Source organism: Cucurbita pepo, chromosome 2 (assembly GCF_057944985.1).
Source record: "Cucurbita pepo subsp. pepo isolate OVF chromosome 2, ASM5794498v1, whole genome shotgun sequence".
Classification (NCBI taxonomy): Eukaryota; Viridiplantae; Streptophyta; class Magnoliopsida; order Cucurbitales; family Cucurbitaceae; genus Cucurbita; species Cucurbita pepo.
Window position 1 is genome coordinate 1407068 of NC_141799.1, and position 22715 is coordinate 1429782.

General features: G+C 36.7%; 3 protein-coding genes and 2 long non-coding RNA genes across 8 annotated transcripts; 3 read left to right on the forward strand and 2 right to left on the reverse strand.

Annotated features, from left to right (window-relative positions):
• Positions 1-1256: 1256 nt before the first annotated feature.
• LOC111788142 (conserved oligomeric Golgi complex subunit 8) lies at positions 1257-6296 on the forward strand. The gene is made up of 12 exons (XM_023668366.2): positions 1257-1599; positions 1787-1939; positions 2477-2625; positions 3360-3437; positions 3537-3630; positions 3712-3786; positions 3918-4214; positions 4671-4738; positions 4831-4885; positions 5034-5172; positions 5537-5721; positions 5809-6296. Exons 1-12 carry the CDS (start codon positions 1474-1476, stop codon positions 6100-6102), a joined length of 1713 nt encoding a protein of 570 aa, XP_023524134.1. The 5' UTR covers positions 1257-1473; the 3' UTR covers positions 6103-6296.
• A 68-nt stretch (positions 6297-6364) lies between these two features.
• LOC111788357 (uncharacterized) lies at positions 6365-9198 on the forward strand. 4 transcript variants are annotated; one of them, XR_015420043.1, is made up of 5 exons: positions 6365-6894; positions 7072-7350; positions 8032-8229; positions 8346-8413; positions 8816-9198. It is a non-coding gene; the product is annotated as an uncharacterized LOC111788357 (long non-coding RNA). The 4 variants fall into 4 exon arrangements; XR_002814152.2 differs by having other exon boundaries at positions 6365-6717; XR_015420042.1 differs by having other exon boundaries at positions 6365-7350; positions 8327-8413.
• A 788-nt stretch (positions 9199-9986) lies between these two features.
• Positions 9987-10854, reverse strand: LOC147793361 (uncharacterized). The gene is made up of 2 exons (XR_015420040.1): positions 10704-10854; positions 9987-10532 (listed from the first exon to the last, which is right to left on the reverse strand). It is a non-coding gene; the product is annotated as an uncharacterized LOC147793361 (long non-coding RNA).
• Positions 10855-13822: 2968 nt separating this feature from the next.
• Positions 13823-17055, forward strand: LOC111788226 (putative magnesium transporter NIPA9). The gene is made up of 9 exons (XM_023668507.2): positions 13823-14110; positions 14396-14494; positions 14817-14946; positions 15111-15199; positions 15384-15440; positions 15530-15588; positions 15936-16056; positions 16134-16282; positions 16501-17055. Exons 1-9 carry the CDS (start codon positions 14000-14002, stop codon positions 16718-16720), a joined length of 1035 nt encoding a protein of 344 aa, XP_023524275.1. The 5' UTR covers positions 13823-13999; the 3' UTR covers positions 16721-17055.
• A 2467-nt stretch (positions 17056-19522) lies between these two features.
• Positions 19523-21717, reverse strand: LOC111788282 (cytokinin riboside 5'-monophosphate phosphoribohydrolase LOG8). Its single transcript, XM_023668601.2, has 7 exons — positions 21075-21717; positions 20870-20967; positions 20730-20760; positions 20512-20611; positions 20302-20372; positions 20082-20225; positions 19523-19780 (listed from the first exon to the last, which is right to left on the reverse strand). Exons 1-7 carry the CDS (start codon positions 21186-21188, stop codon positions 19688-19690), a joined length of 651 nt encoding a protein of 216 aa, XP_023524369.1. The 5' UTR covers positions 21189-21717; the 3' UTR covers positions 19523-19687.
• Between the last annotated feature and the right edge of the window lie 998 nt (positions 21718-22715).

Sequence of the window (22715 nt, forward strand, 5' to 3'; positions counted from 1 at the left end):
TATTTTGGGGTTTTTCTTTTCGGACTTTCCCTCGCGACTTTAAAACGCGTCTACTAGGTAGTGAAGTTATAAAGAGTGTTTCGTTCTCCCCCCAACGAGTTGAGATATCACCGTTAATTACATCAATTCCGAGAAGATTGGGCCACAATCTCCATAAAATGTGGATTATGTCGGGAGAAAGGTATTAGAAAAGAGGGAAGCTTTGGAGATTTTAGATTCCAAACTTTGCAAATCAACCCAATCTTTGACTTCGATTATTTCTCGGCCCATCCCTTTGCAGCACCGAAAGTGCCACACATTTTAACCCACCACTTCACCTCTTTTCGTTTCTAAACGATGCCGTTCCAACGAAGAATGCAAATTTCTACCTCTTTGGGGCTTTGGGTTATGGCAGCGGCTCTGTTTCTACCGCCATCCGACGCCCAGCTGCCTGTGCCCTCCACCGGACAGCTTTGTATCAGCCAGTGCGTCACCTGCCCAGTAGTTTGCACCACGCCGACGCCGCGCTCTTACAACACTTACATTCCGCCGCCACCGCCGCCGCCTGCGTTTTATGGTGGCTATATGGGGCCGCCGCCGGCTTTAACGTCGTCGTATTTTCTCCGGGGGCCGCCGCCTCCGGTTGCGAATTATGTTTCGGGCGCACAACCGTCGGGGCAGATGCCGCAGACGGTGGGGCCACGCGATTATTCTTACCCTTACTACTACTTTTACAGTTCAAATTTGGGCTCCTCCTCTTCTCCTTCAACGTTCTTTGTCTTGTTTGTGTGTTTTTTTCATGTTGTTTTCTGATGACGTCGATGAGTAGCTAGCTGACGTCATAATGCCATGATTTAATATGTATGTTCGATTAAAACATCCCATCTTTTGCTCTCGTTAATTTTAATGAAAAATTATCACATATGAATTTTCTGTGCTATGAATATAAATATTAATTTAAACTTAACTCAATTAATAAATATATATATATGTTCGCTAAATAATAATAATAATAAAAATAGTGACATTTTTTAAATTTAAATAAGAGATTTTTATTAAGCGCCGATAAATAGTTAGTTTTTATTATAGTTTTTAACTCGAAATTATTTATAAAAATTTAACATTTTCTATATATATAAAAAGTTGATATACGAAAAAATCACATAAAATAATAATTGTAAATACCATCCATATTTCATACCTTAAAAATTGCGCTTATTATTGTACGTTTAGCCTAAAAAGCGAGTATATGTTATATTGACGAGAATACCCCTCAAGGAAGAAAGAAAATTTTGGGGGGAAAGTATGCCTCTCTCTCAGTCGTGCAAAATATTGAAGTCATTTCAGATCCAAATGGTGTTGCGATAACCGGTTTCGTTAGCGCGCAGGGACGAAGCTCATCGGCTCTCTGGTGGATCTGTGAGCCTACGTGATTTTCCGAACACGAATTTCTAGATCAGGGCTGTTGTACCAGTCGCTACGGAGGTTCGGAAAATGGAGACTGAGAATGCTGAGGAGCTTGCATCGTCGACGGCTTCCACTCTTCTTCCCCTCGCCTCCGCCGCGCAGCAGCCATATGTGTCGGAGCTCCTTTCCTTCACGCTCGATCGCCTAAACAAGGCAATTTCTGAATATCTCTCACCTGTTGCGTGTTGCACTTGAAAATGGAGTGGCTAAATGCTTCTATCTAGTTCGGAGATCACAATGTCTTGATATTCTTCTGGTTATTCGATCGATGAGCTTGAAGCTTAAACGAAGTAATTCAGTGTCTACTCTGCAATTAGTGACATATCTCGTTCTTTTATAGGAACCGGAGCTTCTTCAGGTTGATGCCGAGCGAATTCGGAGGCAAATACAGGAGGTGGCAGTCGGCAACTACCGAGCTTTCATTGCTGCCGCCGATGCGTTGCTTGCAATTCGGGAGGAAGTATCTTCCATTGATAAGCATCTCGAATCTTTGGTAACTCCGAAGTTCTCTTGCGTTTCCTTCATCTGAGTGCATATGTTCATATTTTGAGGCCTTAATTCAGGGGACAAGTGCAGTTTTTTTATCGATTAATGTGCAGGCGATTGTTGCCATATGACTAATAATAGTTTGGAAATTAATCAACTGCAATGGACTTTGCATGGCAATCAAATGCTTCAATCAATATTAAGTTCACTGGTTTCGTAGATAGTATACAAAGTGGAATCACTCAGGTTGTTTGTTTGTTTATTTTTCCTGTTAAAAGATCGACTCTCTGACGTTCCATTTCCCATGCTTGCTTTACAATTATTCTTGCTGATATTGTCATCATTGTCATTACTATGATTATAACTTTTCATTTATTACTTCATTGTTATTGTTATTATTGTTATTTTTAGTGGTAGGAAAATAACTATAGTGGTAAAAAATAACTATCAAGATGAGGTAATGAAACCAATGGATCATTCTGTTCTTCAGTTTACATGGTTTGACGATTATTTAATATTGAGATATTAATTTCCTCTGTTATAGATATCTGAGATTCCAAATCTGACATCGGGTTGCACAGAGTTTATTGAATCTGCGGAACAGATTCTAGAGAAGAGGAAGATGAACCAGATATTGTTAACACATCACAGTACTCTGCTTGATTTACTTGAAATTCCTCAGCTTATGGACACGTATGTATTTGATTGCTTGACCTTCGCTCTAGAAATTTTACATTGTGTTAACCAATTATGTGATCTGATTAAATTGATGCATTTGTGCGATTTTATCAGATATATGATTATCCATACACATTTCGAACTTGTTCAAGAAAATACGCTACAGTGCAAGCTGCAATAAGCATATGTTTTTTATTTATGTTACAGTGTAAGCTGAAAACATGTCACAGCACTTCCCTTTGCTGTCCTATGCTTTCTTTGAGGAGGAAGCAAAAGATTTCATTAATCTACGATAAGAATATGTTTTTTGAGCTATTGCTGGCATGTTCCTTTCCTTTTACTTCATACTGTCGTAAATAGTTCTGATATAAATTATTATTGATTTTTTAAATTTTTTTTATATCTACATTATAAATCTATTTTAGCCTAATAATAATACCCACCCTATAAACTTTATGGAGCTGATTTTGGTTGGAAAAATATTACCCTACACTTGTGATGAGTCAACATCCACTAGACATGGATTAATGTACCAACTGTTCTGTTATAATTTTCTTTAGTTAATTGCTACGGACATGATTGATTATAATTGTAAAATATAATGAAGAAATCATGTACTATAAATTTGAAGCCCGAGCTTGCTTTAGGAATTAATGATAGAATGAATTAAAACTTTATTTCATATTATTTCAGTGCTATATTTTTAGAAGATTATGAAAAAGGTTTTTGTTGATTCCATCCTTCTGCAGGTGTGTAAGAAATGGAAATTACGATGAAGCTCTTGACTTGGAAGCATTTGTTGCCAAACTTTCAACCATGCACCCGAAGTAAAATTACCTCCTGTTACTCTCCACACCAATTAATTTATTGTTTTGGAAACTAACTCTTTAACAAGCATTTTGATGGGACTCCGTTCTTTCTCATAGAATACCAGTTATTCAAGCCCTGGTGGCAGAAGTCAGGCAGACCACACAATCTCTTCTTTCTCAACTTCTCCAGAAACTTCGCTCAAATATTCAGGTATCTTGCATGGCTTATAGTGTTGCATTATGTGATAAAAGTCTTGACATGAATATAATAACTATGTCTTTAAAATGGCAGTTACCTGAATGCCTCCGCATCATTGGGTATTTACGTCGAATTGGAGTGTTTAGTGAATATGAAATGCGTTTGCAGGTAAAAGTCTCTCATTTGTTCTAAATCTACATCTTTTCTCATCTTGAAAATTTATAAGCATTGTGCTGTTTTAAATTTTGTTTTCTTTCCGATGGATTTAATTATATGGGATTGCATTTGCCTTCTTTCAGTTTTTAAGATGCCGAGAGGCATGGCTTACTGGAATTCTTGAAGATCTTGATCAGAGAAATGCTTATGAGTATTTGAAAGGAATGATTAATTGTCATAGGACACATCTTTTCGATGTTGTTAACCAATATCGAGCAATCTTTGCTGATGATACGTCAGGAAATGAAGAAAACTATGACAGTGGGCTTCTGTTTAGTTGGTCCATGCATCAGATTACTTCTCATCTAAAGACACTCAAAATAATGCTGCCAAAGATAACAGAAGGAGGATCCCTATCGAATATATTAGAACAGTGCATGGTAAAATGAATTCCTTTTGACCGATATTTGGTTGACTTATGGAATTTTATTTATTTATCAACTTTGGGTTCTAGAATCTCAGGGCAGAGTAAGATTCAAAGTTGTCCTCCTTGCTCGTATTTCAAAGCCTAATTCCAAAGTTACGGAAATAATGTGCCCAAGATTCAAAGTTACCTGATCTAGTTAGTTTGATAATGTTTGCTTTAATTTTGAAAAATATCCTTCTATTTGGCCGAAAGCCCAAATTCTAATTGTAACCTCACTCTACTCTTTTTCTCCATTTGTGTGGGTCTGTGTGATATGCTTGATTGGAACTGCTAAACTGGGTACTTAGATCATCAAAATAGTATTATATGCACGCAATGCCAGTTTCAATGTAATACAATGCGGCTCCAACCAAATGACTTGAATTCCCAGCTACTTAATTTATTTTTGACTTCTCTCTATCATTTGCAGTACTGTGCCATGGGGCTTGGCTGGGTCGGAATGGATTTTCGCGGTTTGCTTCCTCCACTTTTTGAAGAGTAAGGCAGTTATTTTATTTTGGTTTCTGTTTTATTCAATCGATGACAATAAAATGATTTCTTCATAATAATTTGATTTAATTACTCCTCAGGGCAGTTCTCAATCTATTTGCAAAAAATATGGGTACTGCAGTCGATAACTTTCAGGTAATACATCAGAAACATCCTTTCCTCTTGAGAAACTGAAACTCCCCCCAATTTAATTTTGCTACGAAAAGACGAGTGAGAGTCCCTTCACTGCAATCAAGTTCACTGTCATGTCTAATTGACCATGAAATGCTTATTGCCATTACAGTTAGTTCTGGATTCCCATCGTTGGGTTCCATTACCAGCAGTTGGTTTCACCGCAAGCAATATTGGTGAGGAAAGTCAGGAAGACGTGACTCCACCTTCGTATTTGATGGAACATCCACCTCTTGCTGTTTTTGTGAATGGTATGCGTATGTCAGATATTTGTTTTCCCCATAAATTTTTTCAAGCACATTGAACTAAAAAGAATATTAAAGAGGGTACATTGCAACTGTGCCTCGCTTTTGTAGCCTGATCCATGTTAGTATTAAAGGCTTTTAGCTGCGTGATGATAGATTCCTTTGAAGCTGGAAAAAAAATAGATGTGGTTTGCATACTTGTTTTTTTTTTTAAGAAATGCTAAGAGTTTACTTCATAGTTTGATAGAACTAATTTATTAACCTGACTGTAGTGTCCACCTATGAGCTCAGAGTAAGAAACTTGTACTATAAGGTTATTTTGTTGCAATACAATCGGTCTGTTAATTGCATCTTCTTTTGGTGGTATTAGGTGTATCAGCAGCCTTAAACGAACTTCGCCATTGTGCCCCGTTGAGTTTGAAGCATGTGATAGCTCAGGAATTAATAAAAGGATTGCAGGCCGTTTCCGACTCTTTATTGAGATACAACACAACTCGGATGCTAAAAGATAACGAGTCTGGACTTTTTCTCCAGCTTTGCCGAGCATTTATCGAGGTGCTGTTTTGGTTTTTGCTTTGCCATTGCCATCTGCAACTTACTCTTCTACAAGAAACCTCTCTCATTTTGCTCCATCTTCTGCAGGTTGCTTATCCACATTGTGCCACATGTTTCGGTCGCTGTTATCCCGGCGGGGCAGTGCTTATATTAGACGCAAAGAATTTGTACGATGGCATCGGTCGCCTATTAACCGTCTCGTCCTCGAGAGACCTCCCAGCAACAGTCAGTAATGCCGAAGAGCAAGTTGTTGCAGAAAATGGTGACATGCCTGCGCTGGAAAATGGAGCTACACCGGATGCTGATAAGGACCAGAAAAGCCCCCCCTCGCACAGTAATGAAAAACAAAGCGAGGGTGAAGAAGCAGAACAGAGCAATTAAATCCAGTAACCGATACTTGATTTTGTAGCCTTCCATTAATTTTTTGGGGTCTAATTCTTTTAAACCTTCGTTTGTAATTATTCTCTAGGAAGAGTGCATCAAATTTTCAGGTAAAGTTACGGTTATTACATTCAGTGTATGATAGAGGAAACATGGAGAGTTCAATGAAAATATTTTAGTTCCAAAAGAGAAAATCGGACTAGTCGGGTTCACCGTGTTTGATCCTTGAATTTGCATAAAAATATAATATCTTAATTATTTGTCGATTTAAAAACCATTTTTAGTCTTTATAAAATAATAGTTAATAAAAATATATTTGATAAACAAAATTTTAGAACTCTGTTTCCTCAGGCTGAAACTATTTTTGAAACATTCAAGTTGGCATTTCTTCGAAAATTTATGGTCAGCAACCAGCAATACGGTGCGTTTTGATGCTTCCTTCCCGCTTGGGCTAGTTGACAGTTAAGAAGCCACCAAAACGCTGCGTTTTCCATTCAAAACCCTCTACGAAAACCCTGATTCAGCTCCGTGGCCCATATTGGCGGCAAAGCTGTTGTAGCTTAAACAGACTCTGCAACTCTTCCCCTTCCAGTTCTTCGATCTGAAGCTCAACAGGTTGACATAAATATTCTGTTTATTGTAGATTCTGTGTGAAGTTGTATATCATCCATTTGTTCATTATCGCTATCTCCTTTGAATGATTCTCAATGTTGTGGCCTTTTCATCTTTGCCTGTGTCGTTCTTTCTCGAATGGAATACTCACTCGATGCTCACATTGTTATAATTGGAAAGGTTAGCTCAAGATTCCATGCTAGTTATTTTGAGAGGAATTTTGCATTGAGTTTCCTTTTCTTTTCCTCGGAATTAATAGTAATGTACAGATGATTTCGTGTTCTTGGAATGTGCGATGATTGCGTTATGTTGAAGCTATAAAAAGATTTGTGTTCTGGATTTTTCTTCTTCATGTAGCTTTGTGGGAGAAGATAGCTTCAAATGTACAACAGCCTGTGGAGCTACAACCTGCAATTTAGAAGATTCAGATATACTCTTCCTCCAATAATGGAGTTTTCTTTCTTTCTTTTTTTTTTTTTTTCAATCGCGAGTATTCTAACATATCATGCCAAAGAACATACTGAGTTCATATTCTTGAATGAGATTCAGATGCTCACATATCTCATTCTTGCAGAGAAGTTTGAAAGAGACGCTAAGAAGTACTGGGATATCTTTTACAAAAAGCATCAACACAGAGTAAGTTTCTACTTTGGCTAGAATCTTTCCTCAACTAGATAACTCAACTACTTATCTGTAATAACCCAAGCCTACCGCTAGTAGATAGTGTCCATTTTGGCCCGTTACGTATCACCGTCCGCCTCACGATTTTAAAATGGACCTTGGGTTGTTACAAATGGTATCGGAGCGAGACACTGGGTGTGTCACGCTGGCCCCCAAGAAGGTGGATTGTGAGATCCCACGTCGGTTGAATAGGAGAATAAAACATTCTTTATAGAGGCGTGGAAACCTCACCCTAGTGGACATGTTTTAAAAACCTCGAGAGAAAATTCTTGAAGAAAAAAATTTAAAGCGGACAATATGTGCTAGGAATGGGGTTGACTGTTACATGATCACCAATTTTGAACTCTATGCCTCAACTACTGTGTAAGAGTAGCAGCATATTTTGTCATTGACTTGTGGTGTCTGGAATATTTATTTGAGTATTGAAAAGTTCATCGCATTTTGATCGTTTTCTATTCCTATGCTTAGTTGTAACATTTAAAAAAGAAAATTTAGTTATAATACGCTATGCTTAGTTGTAACATTTAAAATGGGGCAATATTTTGCTAACATTATTAACATTATTTATAAGAGTGTGGAAACCTCTCCCTAGTAGACTCGCTTTGAAAGTGTGAGGCTGACAGCGATACATAACAGGTCAAAGCAGACAATATCTACTCGCGATGGGCTTGAGCTATTACATTTCTATTGAAAAATGTGGCTCAAGTTGGCAAAAGGATTGGTTTGCTTAATGCAGACACATAAAAGACTTCAATGAGAGCCATGTTGCTGCCTTTGTTTGTGATCTTACTGCTGATAACTTGAGAAACCACATTACTCCATCATCGATTCATGGTAGTTTACTGAAGATTTCTTAGTCACAGCCTGAATTTAAAGTATTCTCGTTATTAAACTAGATTAGTATGTTGATAAACTATTCTTGATCAAACAGGTTTTTATTGTGTATGCAGTTTCCACAGAGAAGATGTCCCAGGTGTGGCATAATCTAGCACTCATTGAGTTCCTACTTTTTTCATAGGTATCGCTATGAACGGATTTGTTCTATGCACATGGTGACTTTGCTTGTTAGGAACCACGAATCTTCACAATGGTATGATATTGTCCACTTTGAGCATAAGCTCTCGTGGCTTTGCTTTTGATTTCCCCAAAAGGCTTCATACCAATGGAGATAGTGTTCTTTGCTCATAAACTCAACGTGAGACTATTCCTATCAATAATACACATTATGTCTCTTTGATCTCTTTTCTCTGCTTGTGCTATTCTGCTTTTGTTCAACTCATGTCTAATTGACTCATCTCATCGTATGATATCTGAAGGACCTCTGAGATGTTTTAATTATTTGATACTTCAACGTTTATATTATCATTTCCCTCTGTTTTTGCCGGTCTTCATATAAGATTCTTATGTTCCTTCCCCTTAGGCTTCTACTGCAAAAGAGTTGTTCTAGATCTCGTCTAGTAAGGATACAGAATGTGCATTGATTCTTTGCCACATCCTGCGTCGAGTCGATGAGCCAACGATCGTTTCAGCTGCTAAACGATTCGGTTTTATCCCAAATCAATGTGAGTTCTTGGTTCACTGATAGATACTAGGATATCCCCAGTACTGCTTTGAATATTATGTATTTTCATAATTCATATCAGCTTTCCTTTTAATATATGTCAAGGGGCGTAGAATCATTATGTGAATTCCTTTTAATACTGGAAGGTTTTGAGTTGATATTTAAGCTTTGTTTAAGATGGTAGAGCATTTATTTGTACAAAGGGAAATGGACGTGTAATTTATGAAATACCCCGTGTTTGTGGACTGTATATGATTCTCTTAGATGCATCATTAGCTTCTGAACATCCTAACTATACTCGGTCACGAATGTCGTTCAGTTTCGTTTAATAACTATTTAGTTTTTTAAAATTATACCTATAGATTTTCATATTTTATTATCTACTTGTCACAATCACACTTTTGATGACAGCGGACTTGCGATTGTGTGACACTTACTTCCCAGAAACAAGTGAGCTAAGTCAATTCGTTCTTGCATTGCTTACGACCAAACAACGTATGCTTGAGTCTCTGGTCCCGATTTAAGAATAAAGTTTTAGAAAACAAGGAGCAGAGAGATTTCCAAAGAGAGTTTTGAAAGATTGAAATTAGTGTTATATGTGAGGTAAGCAAAAAGACAACATGAATGGCTTATAACATATGATTATCAAACTGAACCTTAATTATTGCATCAGTCCATTCTTCTTCCGATCACGTTTCTTCGGTTTTTTTTCTTGGATAGCTTCCTCTACGAGACGTATGAATCTCGTCGGCTTCCTTCTTTTTTTGAAACAAAATTATAACTTTTGATAATGAAAACATTTGTATAGCAAAAATTTAAAACATTTTTTTGAAGTCATAATCTAATAATTACAATAAAACTTACAAACCCAAGAACAAAAACCAAAACCCAATTAAAAAAAACCCCAAAATTTTCATTTGAAAAACAAGCTGACAACAATGTTACTATATTAAAGTGGAACATTGAAGAACAAAAACATGGTTTAAAAGAAGAAATTGTCGATGAACTTGTAAGTAAAACCAATACCAAATATAAGTAAAGGGTTCTTATTTGCAATAAACCACAAGTAACATGGTAGATATCAAATTCTCTTTTGAATATATACTGAGTTAGCATGGCATTGGACAACTTATAGAACAGATGTTCTTCAAGTAACATCATAGATATCAATTTTTGAGCATCATTAGCGTAGAATAAGTTCTCCTCGAGTATCTATTCTGAAACAAACAAGCACCAAAAGCTATATGCATCCAAATTCCAAAGCTCCCCTATTTAGAAACATCCATAGAGATTGAAAATGGATCAAACAATCAATCAATTTATGTGATCTCTTAGAACATTACACCCACAAATCCAAAGAAGAATTCAAAGAATTCTCCACTTTCTCCTTTAATTAAAGTGCTTTAATTACCCTCAATAACACACAAATTAAATAAGAACCAAAGAAAAAAGATCAAATCAAAGAAACCCAACAGGGTTTTACCACAAACAAAGCAAAAAAGCTCAGATCTTTAGGTAACCCACATGGTAATTTTGCTGAGAAATGTTTCATTTTCACTTGGACAAGACAAAAAAGCTGTCAGTATAAACAAAAAAGATCAAAACTTTAGGTAACCCACATGGTAAAAAACATGAATTCAGTAAAAAAAAATAATAATAAAAGAAGAGAGAGGGGACATGGTGGGGTGACAGATAGAGAGTAAGCACAGAAAGCTTCAAGCATGAACCCTAAGATGCAAGAAAGTACCTTATGTGCTCACTCTCTTCTGTCACCTCCTCCTCCTCCATCTTACCCTAAACTTCAATTCTCAACATATTTCTTCTTCACCTCATCTCCAATGGACATAAGACGCAAACCCCAACACCTGTCCCACAAAATTGGAACAAATTGAGGTCTGTGGGTGAGCTGTTGTGTGAGGAGGGGGAAGCATTGTGGGTTTATATAGAGTTCAAAAACGAGATTTTTTTAATAAAAAAAAGAGACTATATCACTCGAGAACTCCATCCATTTAGATTACCTAACCTAAACTATAAAAGTCCAAGCCCACTGTTAGCTCCACGATTTTAAAACGCGTCTGTTAGAGAGATTTTTACACGCTTATGGAATGTTTTGTTCTCGTCTCTAACTGATGTGGGATCTCACGGTTGGATTGAGAATTTATGTTCATTTACGAGTTGACTTTTTTTTTTGTTGGGTCGATGCTACCCACGTGAAAATATTGGTTAATTAAAGTGACGCCAATTATATGATTATTTGGGTAATTAAATGATGCCCATTACATGAGATAATTGAGATTAATTAGGGGATTAAAGTGAGTATTAAAGAAGATTAAGAAAATAAAAAGGAAGCTACGATGAATGGGCCAATAAGATTTGAACAGAAGGGCGCCAAGGCTCTAAAGCAACTTAATTAAAATATTTAACCTAATCATCATAGAATCCTTGACTAATTTTTATTTTTTCACCATCATTAATTTTTGTATTAATTAACATAAACATCAAATTAAAATAACAAAAAATGGGTTTATTTTATTTTATTTTTATTATTATTATTTTATTTTTTTCTAAAATGGAGAGACAAATTTAATGATTTTTTTTTTACCCAAAAGGGAAGGTGTTTGTCAACTTTTCATGGAAGCTTTCCCTTTTGGGATAGTGGAAGATGAGAGAATGCATGCTATGGGACACATATGATATTCTTCCCCATCATCCATCAAAATATATATATATATCTTTTTACTAATTTTTTAAGTGAGAGACTAATAATGGTGGCAACGGGCAAGACTCGCTTAGCTTTAATCAAGTCTCTATCTTTTAAAAGTTCTTAATTTAACTCGTTTGAGCTTAGTTTCAAATTTATAACGAGTTTGATCAATCCACTGCTCGCAGATATTGTGCGGTTTAGTTCATTACATGTCGTCGTCAGTCTCACAGTTTTAAAACGTATCTACTAGGAAGAAAATTCCATGCCTTTATAAAAAAATATTTCGTTTGTCTCTCGAATCAGTGTGAGATCTCACAATCAGATCAACCGAGTTGACGAGTTGGTTTTTGGGTAAGAATAAGGAAACCCCACTTTTAAGGGAGGAATTGAATAAGATAGGATGACTATAACGACCCAAATCCATCGCTAGCTAGCATATATTGTCTTTTTTGGACTTTCTCTTTCAAGCTTTCCCTCTAGGCTTTAAAATGAGTCTCCTACGGGAAGGTTTCTACATCCTTATAAAGGGTGGTTTGTTCTCTCGACATCTCAATGGGCAAAGCTAGCCAATAAGCAAATAGGGGAAGGCATCTTGTGGGGTTAATGGTAACCCTAATTCGAGGCAGAGTTAGCATTTATATATATATATATATGAATGGGCGCATGCACTTTCGGCCATAGGCGGCCATGCGAGTCCAGGACAGAACGTGGGGGGCCGATGGGCGATGGGCGGTGGGCGGTGGGCGGTGGGCGATGGCCAATGGGCGATGGCCAATGGGCGATGTCCAAAGGCAAAGGCAAGGGCATTAGAATGGATGATGAGGAGGAGGGGCATATGAGTTATTGGGTTCTTTTGTTTGTTTAGAATCATTGTATCAGTGGTCCTAAGACGTTCCATTTTGTATGGTCGGGGTTCATTTTCTCCATTTCTCAACAATGGAGAATTTCATTCTCTACAACATCATCACAATCTTAGCTTACCTTCCCTCCTTTTTTAGATACTTAAATAAATTATCTAACTTTATATTCTATCTTACACATTTTAAATAAAGGCTCCAGTTTTTATATACTAGATACCCTTTGGCTCTAGGGTTACGTCTAATTATACTCTTATCGTTTCAAACTTTAATACCCATTATTCGAAATCTTCAAATAAAATATCGTCTTGTGTGATATCACGCTACTTGGTCTAGCTTTGATACCATTTTTAACAGCCCAAATCCTCCCTAAACAAATATTATCCGCTTTGGTCTGTTACGTATCGTCGTCAGCCTCACGATTTTAAAACACGTTTGTTAGAGAGAGATTTCCACACCCTTACAAGGAATTCTTCGTTTCCCCTCTCCACCGATGTGGATCTCCTGGGGTTCAATATTATATTTGTTTGAGAAGAGAATTTGTGATGCTCAAGTAAATGAGGGGTACATGAGTGGATCGATACGACGTCTGAATGAGAAATTCTATACCAATAAAGTGCATTTTTCTTTTCGATAATTTAATCATAAAGTTTCAAAGTTAACTGTGATATTCTATAAATATGAGTCAGAACAAAGTAGGCTGAAATGACTCTAATCGATACGTAGAGATAATAGCCTTCCCTCTCGAAGCATTGTCATATTAGAGTAAAAATAATAATATTATTATTTCTATTATTATTATTTTTTTTTTTTTATCAAATCAGGTAAAAATAATAATAAAAGGAGAAAAAAAAATCCTCTAATTTTCATTCCCTTCTCTTTTATGTAAAGATGTCCAAACCAAATGGGCCATAAAATGGGCCCTGAAACAAATAGAAATGGGCCCTGAAACAAAATGGGCGCTTGAAGTGGGCTTCACTTCCATATTAGAAATGGGCCTGAAACAAATAGAATTAGGCCCAATTTTGCCCAAACCAATGGGCCTCGCGTCCATATTAGAAATGGGCCCTCAATTCCATGTCAATTTTTCTACTCAAATTGTAATTTAGATTAAATGACGCTATTCATAATTCAACTAATTAAAGATGAAAAAGAGTTGAAAAATAGAGACACAAAAAAAGTAAAAAAAATAAAAAGGCCACATCAGCCAGTAACCGGTTGACACGTAGCTGCCAAAGGACTGGAGGGGCATCTGATCCGCACGTGATTAGCCCACCGGCTTTCATGGGGTCGTGGCCTGGTTTAGTGAGAAATGAACAAGGCAAAAAGAACAAATTTTTGTCGTTGGATGCTAAGCTTTGACGTAAAACGCAGTTCATCCTCAAACCTTGCCGTACCCTTTTCGATCTCTTTGATTTCTTCTTCCCAATTTCCTTTTATTTTCTTCTTTTTTGTTTCGATTATCGGCCTTTCGGGAACCAGATGTGGGAGCCGATTTGTTTAACTTTGGCGGCCGCCGCTGGCAACAACATCGGCAAGGTACTGCAGAAGAAAGGCACCGTCATTCTTCCTCCCCTCTCTTTCAAGCTCAAGGTTCGGTATCCCCTTTTCTTTTCAATTTTGTTTGTCCATGTCAGTGATCGTTGTGATTTTCTTGACATTTCCTTCTAGGTCATTTAATTTCATGCGATTCGTTTGTTCTCTTCTTCTCCCTTCAACTGCCATGGCTAATTGTATTGTGTTTCATTGATGTTCATCTTCTTTGATTTTCAATATGTCTTCACTGTTGAATTTCATTAGGGATTTGTGCTGTCGAGATGATTATAAACAATCCTTGAATGAGTTGATGAATTCCCTCTGATTGACTGTGTTATATAGGTGATTAGGGCTTATGCTTTTAACAGAGCTTGGATCATAGGTTTTCTGATGGATATATTTGGAGCCGTGCTAATGCTGAGAGCGCTATCCCTCGCCCCTGTAAGTCCTTTATTCAGCTACTTCACCCTTTCCTTTTCAGTTGTTTGATCGGTATTGCATCATTAATTCTTCAAGTTATTGGGCGCGTATGTTGTTTTTTCTAAGATCTAAATGAACTAGGGTTAGTGTATATTATCTCTCACTGAAATCCCTGGCAATTTAAATGTTTCATCTGTAATTTGATGTTGCAAAACTGGTTCACAGATTGCTTTTTTCCCCAAGATTTATACCTCATAGGAAAATTTATACTCTTCTGTCAATGAATCTTGAGCTGATTTTCTTCTTCGTAATCTGCTCGTCCTTTCTAATGACTGTCTTTCAGGTATCTATTATTCAACCAGTTTCTGGATGTGGGCTTGCCATCCTCTCTATATTTTCACATTTTTATCTGAAAGAAATAATGAATATCGTCGATTGGATGGGGATTACGCTTGCTGGCATTGGCACCATAGGTAATGTAAGTTCATATTTGTGTCTTTAATCTAATCGTCGTTTTAATCATTTTTGCCCTTGCATTTCTGTAAATGTTCATTTGGTGTATCTCAGGTTTGCTTCTGCCTTTATATGTATCTTTATGTTCCTTCCTAGTACTGTAATTAATTTAGTTCTATTGTAGGGGTTGGTGCTGGAGGCGAGGAGCAAAAGGCCTCTGAGATATCAATTTTCCGCTTACCATGGCTAGCATTCTTCATTACCATCTTGTTTGTAGGTATCTTATATTATCATCACCTGATGTTTTGTAGAAATCTCTAGATAGGGCTGTTTGAGTTAGTGGTTTTATGGCCTTGCTTGCAAAAACAATATAACATTCTAATAATTTGTAAATTGAGCTGCAAACGGTGAAATTGCTAATATCTCGATGTGATTGGATACATCTATATTTTAACAGGTTCTTCTTAATGGATGGCTTCATTTCTACAAACGTCAAAGGAGAGAACAAGAGTTGGTAAATTCATTGCTTTTATGTTGATCTTTCGCTGGCCTTATTGTCCTCCTAAAAGAATAATGTCATAAGCATATCTGTGTCTATTGCAGATGGAATTTGAAGTTGTTGAAGAAATAATATATGGTTTGGAATCAGGCATTTTGTTCGGGTACTACTTTGGCTTGCACTCCTCGACTTTATTAGATTACATATCCTGCAATTATTTAGGTTGAGGATGAATATTAGGGTTTAGAATTTTGCTTCACTGTGAGGAATTCTGGCTCCTGTCTGGTTTCTAGCATGTCCTAGTTTGTTTCATTTTGACAAGAAAATGAAAAATGAATTTTGAATTTTGAATAGCTCTATCATTATTATGGTTGTTTGCGTACTCTCCAAGTGTCCACGATTTTCGATACCTGGAGAACTATTGCTATACGACGTTTTGAAAGGGAAACAGCCAATGAACATTTTAGTTTCATGGCAGCAGAATGACACGATTAAAACGTGCAATTGCAGGATGGCATCTGTAATATCGAAGACTGGATTCTTATTCTTGGAGCAGGGCTTCCACGAAATATTAGTTCCTATATGCATCCTTATAAGTATTTGTTGCAGTGCTACAGGATTTTACTATCAGGTAGCTTGAAATGCTTGGTAATTTGACTTCTTTGCAAGTTCTTCAAATTCATATTAACTATGTCTTTTCTTTAGTAGACTCGAGGACTAAAACATGGGAGGGCCATTGTAGTATCTACATGTGCTGCTGTGGCGTCTATTATTACTGGTGTTGTTGCTGGTATGCTTGCTTTGGGTGAAGAATTGCCATCGTCGCCAACCGCTCGGCTTTTCCTTCTGCTTGGATGGTAAACTAGAAATTTATATCTGTTCTGTGCTCTATGCATTCCCACATCAGTACCTTGGCTTAATAAGGAAAATTTACAAATGCTTTCCAAGTATGTGATAAATGAATGCATAATTCCTTATCATTTTCAAAGGGTGATTATGTGATGGGATTAGAATTTTGGTTCGTATGATGTATGTCATATGCATGTGTTACTTAAAGAACAGTTACTTTGTACAGGCTGCTAATCATCGTAGGAGTTATTCTGCTTGTGAGTTCGTCACGACTGATCCGACGTCTTACGTGGCTGTACCGTCGTTTCAAGCAAAGTGGCACCGATAGGAACTTTGGGCATAGATCTGGATCATCTGTCCGTATAAGAGATTCAAGTCCAAGTGCTATCATTCAGACAACCACGTTACAAAATTTGCTATCTTCGAAAGCGAAGGCCGACTCTTGAAGAACATGGAGACGGTTGATGTATAGATACTAATGTGGGAGATCAGGTATGAACATATGCTGATCTGGGTTGGAATCTGGCAATGCTCTTCACTTTCTGGTGGTGGGTGTATTTAGAGTATATCTTCTTTTCTTAGGTTCCACATTTTGTGAAATCCCCTTTGGTTGTTTCAATGTTTAAGAATAATTCTTAATATCCAATTACTCCACTGTTCATGTTCATGTTCATGTCATGAGTTGAAGGACTTTTTGAATTGAATCTAATTGTTTGGATCTCTAAAAGCTTCAAAATTTGAAGTTGGTGTCCATTTAATTTCATTAGGATTCTTGCTTTCATTACCCTTCGAATTTTCTTTAGACCCTTTGAATTTTCTTGGCGTGTGAAAAGACAAATTTACCATTTTTTTACTTAAATTTGGAGGTGGGTCCAAATTTGAAAAAAACAAGCTTCTTCCCTCTCATCCGGTTCTTCACGTTTGTTTGTTTGTTTTTTTATTCGAAAATGAAGCATCCCGGTTAGGGGATACATAAACGAGGACATCGAGAAACAACGATATGATGTTCTTGCTCTTTAGTTTAGGTGTGAATGGACCGAGGGAACTAGCTTGTGCCTTTTTTCATAGATCAGAAAATGATTGGGAGTCGAGGCTAGCGTTCTGTCTTTTTGTTTGATCTTGATTCTGATCGAGTTTAGACTAGAAAAAAGACAAGAATTGGTTTGAATTTTACTCTCTCTCTCTCTTTTTTTTTTTTTTTTTCTTTTTTTTTTGGCACTCAGTTTAACATGATTGGTTAAGAAAATTTCCACCTCATTATCTTGCGAGGAGCTTAATGACTTAGAGTTAAAGCATGTGAAGGTTATTTTCCTTCATTGAATTTGATAATTACGAGGACTTAGTCAAAGTTAAAGTTGTTCTTGGGACGATGGATAGAATACCATTAGTGATTGGAATTGATTTTATAATGTAAAGAGCAACATAATATTTGGTTAGATGATTTAATGACTGAAAAAAAGTATTGAAAGGTAAAATAGAGAGGGGTAGTTCGGATGGAAAGCAACATATATTTTGCCCTTGACTCGATGCGGTGCAAATCACTTAAACAACAATATCTTACCATGTATTACTCAAAGATCGTTCCTACAGAAAACAACATGGTTGATCAGAGGAGGATTAATGATATGAAGTTTGGTGCACAACTTTCGAGCATTGATAAGGTTGTGTAAAGGAGGAAGGCTGAGAAGACTAAGAATGACGTGGTTGAGGGTACTAAAAAATGACACCAAAGAGGAAGAAGAAAAGTCATAAGAAGAATGCAAATTGACTACGTTTGATTAAACGTCTTGATTGTCGTACAAAGATTCTCCATCGTTGTGTGGAGGGAATCGAGGCGACCTGAAGACGAGAAAGATGTTCCTATATCAAATATCTAAAGTATAGAAAGTCATTCATTTTCGAACGTCAGAAAATACTTTGGTCCAAACAATCGAGTTTGTGAATACCGATGAATCGATAAGCACCCAAATAAACAAATAAACAAGGATTCAAAGATGGACCACAGATTAAAACTAAACAAAGTTGAGAAACAAGAGAGTTTGTGAATAAAGATGCAATAATGAGGAGCGCACTGAAAGGGCATAATAGAGCCAATAATGACAGAAGATAATGAAAAGAAAAAAAAAAAAAGAGTGTCAACATCGTTGACAGAAAAATGCACTACCAACCAAAATGCAAAAGAATAGTATTATGAACAGTCTTTTACTTTTCAAACCCCATCCTTTTATCATCTCCATTATTGCAAACAAACATGTGTAGCAGCGCAGCAAGCAGTTGTATAGGCTGTGGGGACTCATTGCAGAAACAAAGTGTCCCCTGAAAAGGAAGGAATTAACAGCCAAATCATTCACTCCACTGACTGCTTTGCTTTGCCAACAAATCTCTAATGAAAGATGAAAAGAGCAGAAAAAATGTGGAATCCAACCAAATGCATGCAGCATTCAAGAACACTTCTTTCCCAAGCTTTCTGCTCTAAATTCCTTGGTTTATGATTCTTCTAATCACAACCAGTCATGTGATTGATAGCAAGAATTTGTGGTAGGACGACCGGAAAGATGCCTGCCCTACTCCTGAAGCGTGAATGGAGATAACCTGAGAAACCCATGTGACACTTTGGCAGACTGACTTCAGGCCATGCTACTCAAATAAAGCTAGCTTATGATGAACTGGATTGACAGGGCTGACAGACACAGCATTCGGTTTCTTATAGTTTTGGGACCGTCTACTTCTATTTGTCAGTGTATTAACATCTGGGTACGTGAGATCTCTCTATGGTTGGAAAGGAAAACGAAGCATTCTTTATAAAAATGCGTAAATCATTCTTTAGCAGACGCGTTTTAAAACCGTGAGACTGACAATGATACGTAATGGGCCAAAGCGGACAATATTTGCTAGCGGTCGGCTTGGGTTTAGCTTCTAATAGAAGAAAAGATTTGATATCTTTTTCTTCCATCCTGTCTTATCTAAGAAGGTGAATGATGAGATGGGTTCAGTATTGGTGCTATTAACTCAGATATATTCTCTATTGTCCTAACAGAGCACAAGAAATGGTATCCATTCATTTTCAAATTGAAAGACAGCTGAAGTATATAGACCTTTAAACAAGTTGAACTGTTAATCAATCAAGAACTCAATCCTTTAACTCTCCTAATCAAGTGCACTAAGAACAATAAGAGCAAAGAAAGTTCTTCATTAATAATGTTTGCTTTTCCTTTTAAGTCCACTAGAGATGATTGCAAACCAAGCACTTTGTAAACAGAAAGAGGCATTTATTAGAATTCCAATCACAAAGAACACAAGTACACAATGATGAACCACTTATGGCCCCATCAAAACAGTTTCTCAATCATGATTAAAAATGATGATGGAATGACATCAGGAGTCTGAGGGGAAGTTTCAATACCGCTTATCGGTCATGGTTTATTTTCTTGGCTAGGATAATCCCCGAGGTGCTCCGTTCCCCAGCTTTCATGGGGAGCAACGTGTTCACGAAAAGGAGTATGTTCCTGGATGAAATGAAACCGAAGTTATCAAATCAGAATCAACACGGGTTTAGAACATAGTTTTATGTAATTCTTACTAGCAAAACAAAAAGTTATGGAGAGAGAGCAAATGTATAATCGCCATTTCATAAGAAACCGAACGCCTAAATCAATTCTAGAAGTCAACACACAATGTTACATTATACCCCGGTAGAAGCATCTAGTTATTGTGAATCTCTAAGATATACAAATCACTTCGTTCTATGTTTATTTAGTTCTCCTATATTGCTTTCAGCAAAAATTGGAGTAGGAGGGTGTCACATACCTCCATTTTTTCCATTAGTTCCTTTGCTGTTGGAGCAGATATCACAATTTCTCGAGCAACAGGCTTAATGAAACCTTCTACCACGCCATTATCGAATAGTGCCAACAAAGAGTTGTAGTAACCATCAACATTAAGCAGGCCAATCTGTGCAGAGTACAAGCTTAACAGAGTTGGTTTACATTGGATCCTTAACCACAGAGTTAGCACAGGTTACACTTACCGGTTTCTTGTGGATACCGAGTTGCGCCCACGTTATCATCTCCAACAGCTCTTCCATAGTCCCATACCCTCCTAAAGCAAACAAAAACCTTATACAATCTATACATCTAATCCTCCAATCTAATGAATAAACAGGACAAAATGCAGCAACTATGAACGATAATGTAGAACCAATTATAAAGTTGTTGCCATGAATTCTCCATAAAATTACCAGGAAGAGCAATGAAAGCATCGGATTCTCGAGCCATCGCAGCTTTTCGTTCATGCATGTCCAAAACTGTTCTTACCTCTCCCACAGTTTCCCCAGAAATCTACCAAGATCATCCAAGACAATTTACCAACCAATATGTGATCATTTCCCTTCTCATAATTTACATTGATAGAAACAAAGAACACTAGTTTAGCTTAGATGAAGAATCAAGCATGTACCTCATGAGGCATCAGAGCTTTCGGAATGATCCTGCATGTAAAGAGAAATCCATTAATGTGCACTTCAAAAACGTTAAATTCTTGCATTATGAATGAAGGGAATAGAATAGAAAACAGCCCAAATTATGATTCTATCCTACCCAAGAACATGGCAGCCTCCATCGTATACAGTTTGTGATATCAATCCCATCAAACCAACACTTCCCCCACCGTACACCAAATCAATCTTCCTCTCAACCTGTAATTCACTCCATTAAACTAAACGGGATCGATGAAATAAGAACAAAATAACTTTCAATGAAGCATCGGCGAAGAAAAAGTGAAATGAACACATAACGAACAAACCAGTTCATTTCCCAAATCAAGAGCGGCATCGCTGAAGACTTTGCGATGGCCAGAGTTGCTGCCGCAGAAGACGCAAACCCTCTTGAACTTGCTTTTAGAGTTACTCTCTTCCATTCAAAATCGAAGCTATTCTCAATATGATTCGAAAAGAAACATTGGGAAAAGGCAAGAACTAACGAAAGGGGTAGCGAAGAACAGGAAAAGCAGCAGCAGAAGCAGAAGCAGAAGTATCTTCTGCAGATTATATCCTTCTAATCGGCGAAGAATTGGAAGTCTTCCCAAAAATGGAGCAACAAAACAAAACAAAACAGAATTTCAGGACCATTACTCAAAAAGACAACAAGGGCCAAGGCGGGTTTCGATGATCCTGAACAAATGGAGAGAAAAACGGCAACTAGAATTGGAAAAATCAATGGGATTCCTTATATACCAAAGCACGAGCAGCAGCCCATCTCCATTTTGTCGCCTATCAGAATCATGATCATCGCTATCACTCTAAATACTTATAAACTATAAACCCTCAAAATTAAAAGTAATTGAAATTAAAAACAGATAAAAAAGGGAAACAACTCGCCAATTTCGCGACTCGAATCGCTCCAAAATCATTATAAAAGCCAAGTCCCGATCGGAGAAGATAGATGTTTGAGTTGACTCAGCATCGATTAGAATTGGGTCCTTTTTTCAGTGTTTAATCGGACCCATTTACACTATGATAATCTTGGATTAACACTTTGACATTCCCACGCTATCATTTCTTATTGGCTCCTCTGCTTTACATTTAATTTGGCTTCTTCCTTTCTTATATCAGATTCTTCCTTTTCCCTCTTTTTTATTTCCTTCTTTTTTGTTCTTGCTGATCATCAATAATTACTACACACACAAATCATTGTCCTCATCTCTTTGTTTGCAATAGATTTCATAAAAAGGAATGGTAGATGTTTCTTTATATTTAAATATCCATCATTTTTTTTTTATCATATGCTCAATAATTCATACAATACTTCATCTTGTCACATCACGGAGCTTATTGAAAAAAATATATTTTTTTATCAAAGATTTTTTTAAAAAATTATAAACTAAAATTTAATATTTTTCGTGATAAAATCTCAAGTGTCAATTTTTTTTTTTTTTTTTTTAATAAGAAGGTAGAAAATATTTAAAATAAATAAGTAAATAATAATGAATAAAATAAATGAAAAATATAAACATATAAAGATTGAAGTGTTTGTCGGCATGCTAATTAAAATGGGCCTTAAATGCAATGTGTACTAATAAAATAAAATTAGGTAAATGTTATTAATAAATATAACATGATTTATTGCTATGTATATGATTATGCTATTTAATGCATTTTTATTTGAAAAAAAAAAGTATTAATAAACATTCATTGTCTTTTAATTTCAAATATTATACTTGGTTGCATGCATGTGTATATATACGTACGTGGGTACATTCTTCTTCTTCCGGTTCAGTAGCTCAGGGAATATCGGAGAAAGATCAGAGAAAGGAGGGCATTGAAAGACTACCTTTGCCTGTAATTTGAGGCTATCGACTCTTCTCCCTATTTTGAGGTTCATTTCACTCTTTTAGGAGGTAAATAGGTTCATTTGGTTCATTAGCTAATGACTGGACTCTCCTGTA

Excerpts from the sequence above, each read along its gene's own strand:
- LOC111788142 (XM_023668366.2), top strand. The coding sequence starts at position 1,474 with ATGGAGACTGAGAATGCTGAGGAGCTTGCATCGTCGACGGCTTCCACT. Across the intron at positions 3,438-3,536 it reads CTTTCAACCATGCACCCGAA|AATACCAGTTATTCAAGCCC; the intron begins GTAAAATTACCT and ends TCTTTCTCATAG. Across the intron at positions 4,739-4,830 it reads CTTCCTCCACTTTTTGAAGA|GGCAGTTCTCAATCTATTTG; the intron begins GTAAGGCAGTTA and ends ATTACTCCTCAG.
- LOC111788226 (XM_023668507.2), top strand. The coding sequence starts at position 14,000 with ATGTGGGAGCCGATTTGTTTAACTTTGGCGGCCGCCGCTGGCAACAAC. Across the intron at positions 16,057-16,133 it reads CTACAGGATTTTACTATCAG|ACTCGAGGACTAAAACATGG; the intron begins GTAGCTTGAAAT and ends TTTCTTTAGTAG. Across the intron at positions 16,283-16,500 it reads CTTTTCCTTCTGCTTGGATG|GCTGCTAATCATCGTAGGAG; the intron begins GTAAACTAGAAA and ends TACTTTGTACAG.
- LOC111788282 (XM_023668601.2), bottom strand. The coding sequence starts at position 21,188 with ATGGAAGAGAGTAACTCTAAAAGCAAGTTCAAGAGGGTTTGCGTCTTC. Across the intron at positions 20,761-20,869 it reads GGAGGCTGCCATGTTCTTGG|GATCATTCCGAAAGCTCTGA; the intron begins GTAGGATAGAAT and ends CTTTACATGCAG. Across the intron at positions 20,226-20,301 it reads TCGGTATCCACAAGAAACCG|ATTGGCCTGCTTAATGTTGA; the intron begins GTAAGTGTAACC and ends TACTCTGCACAG.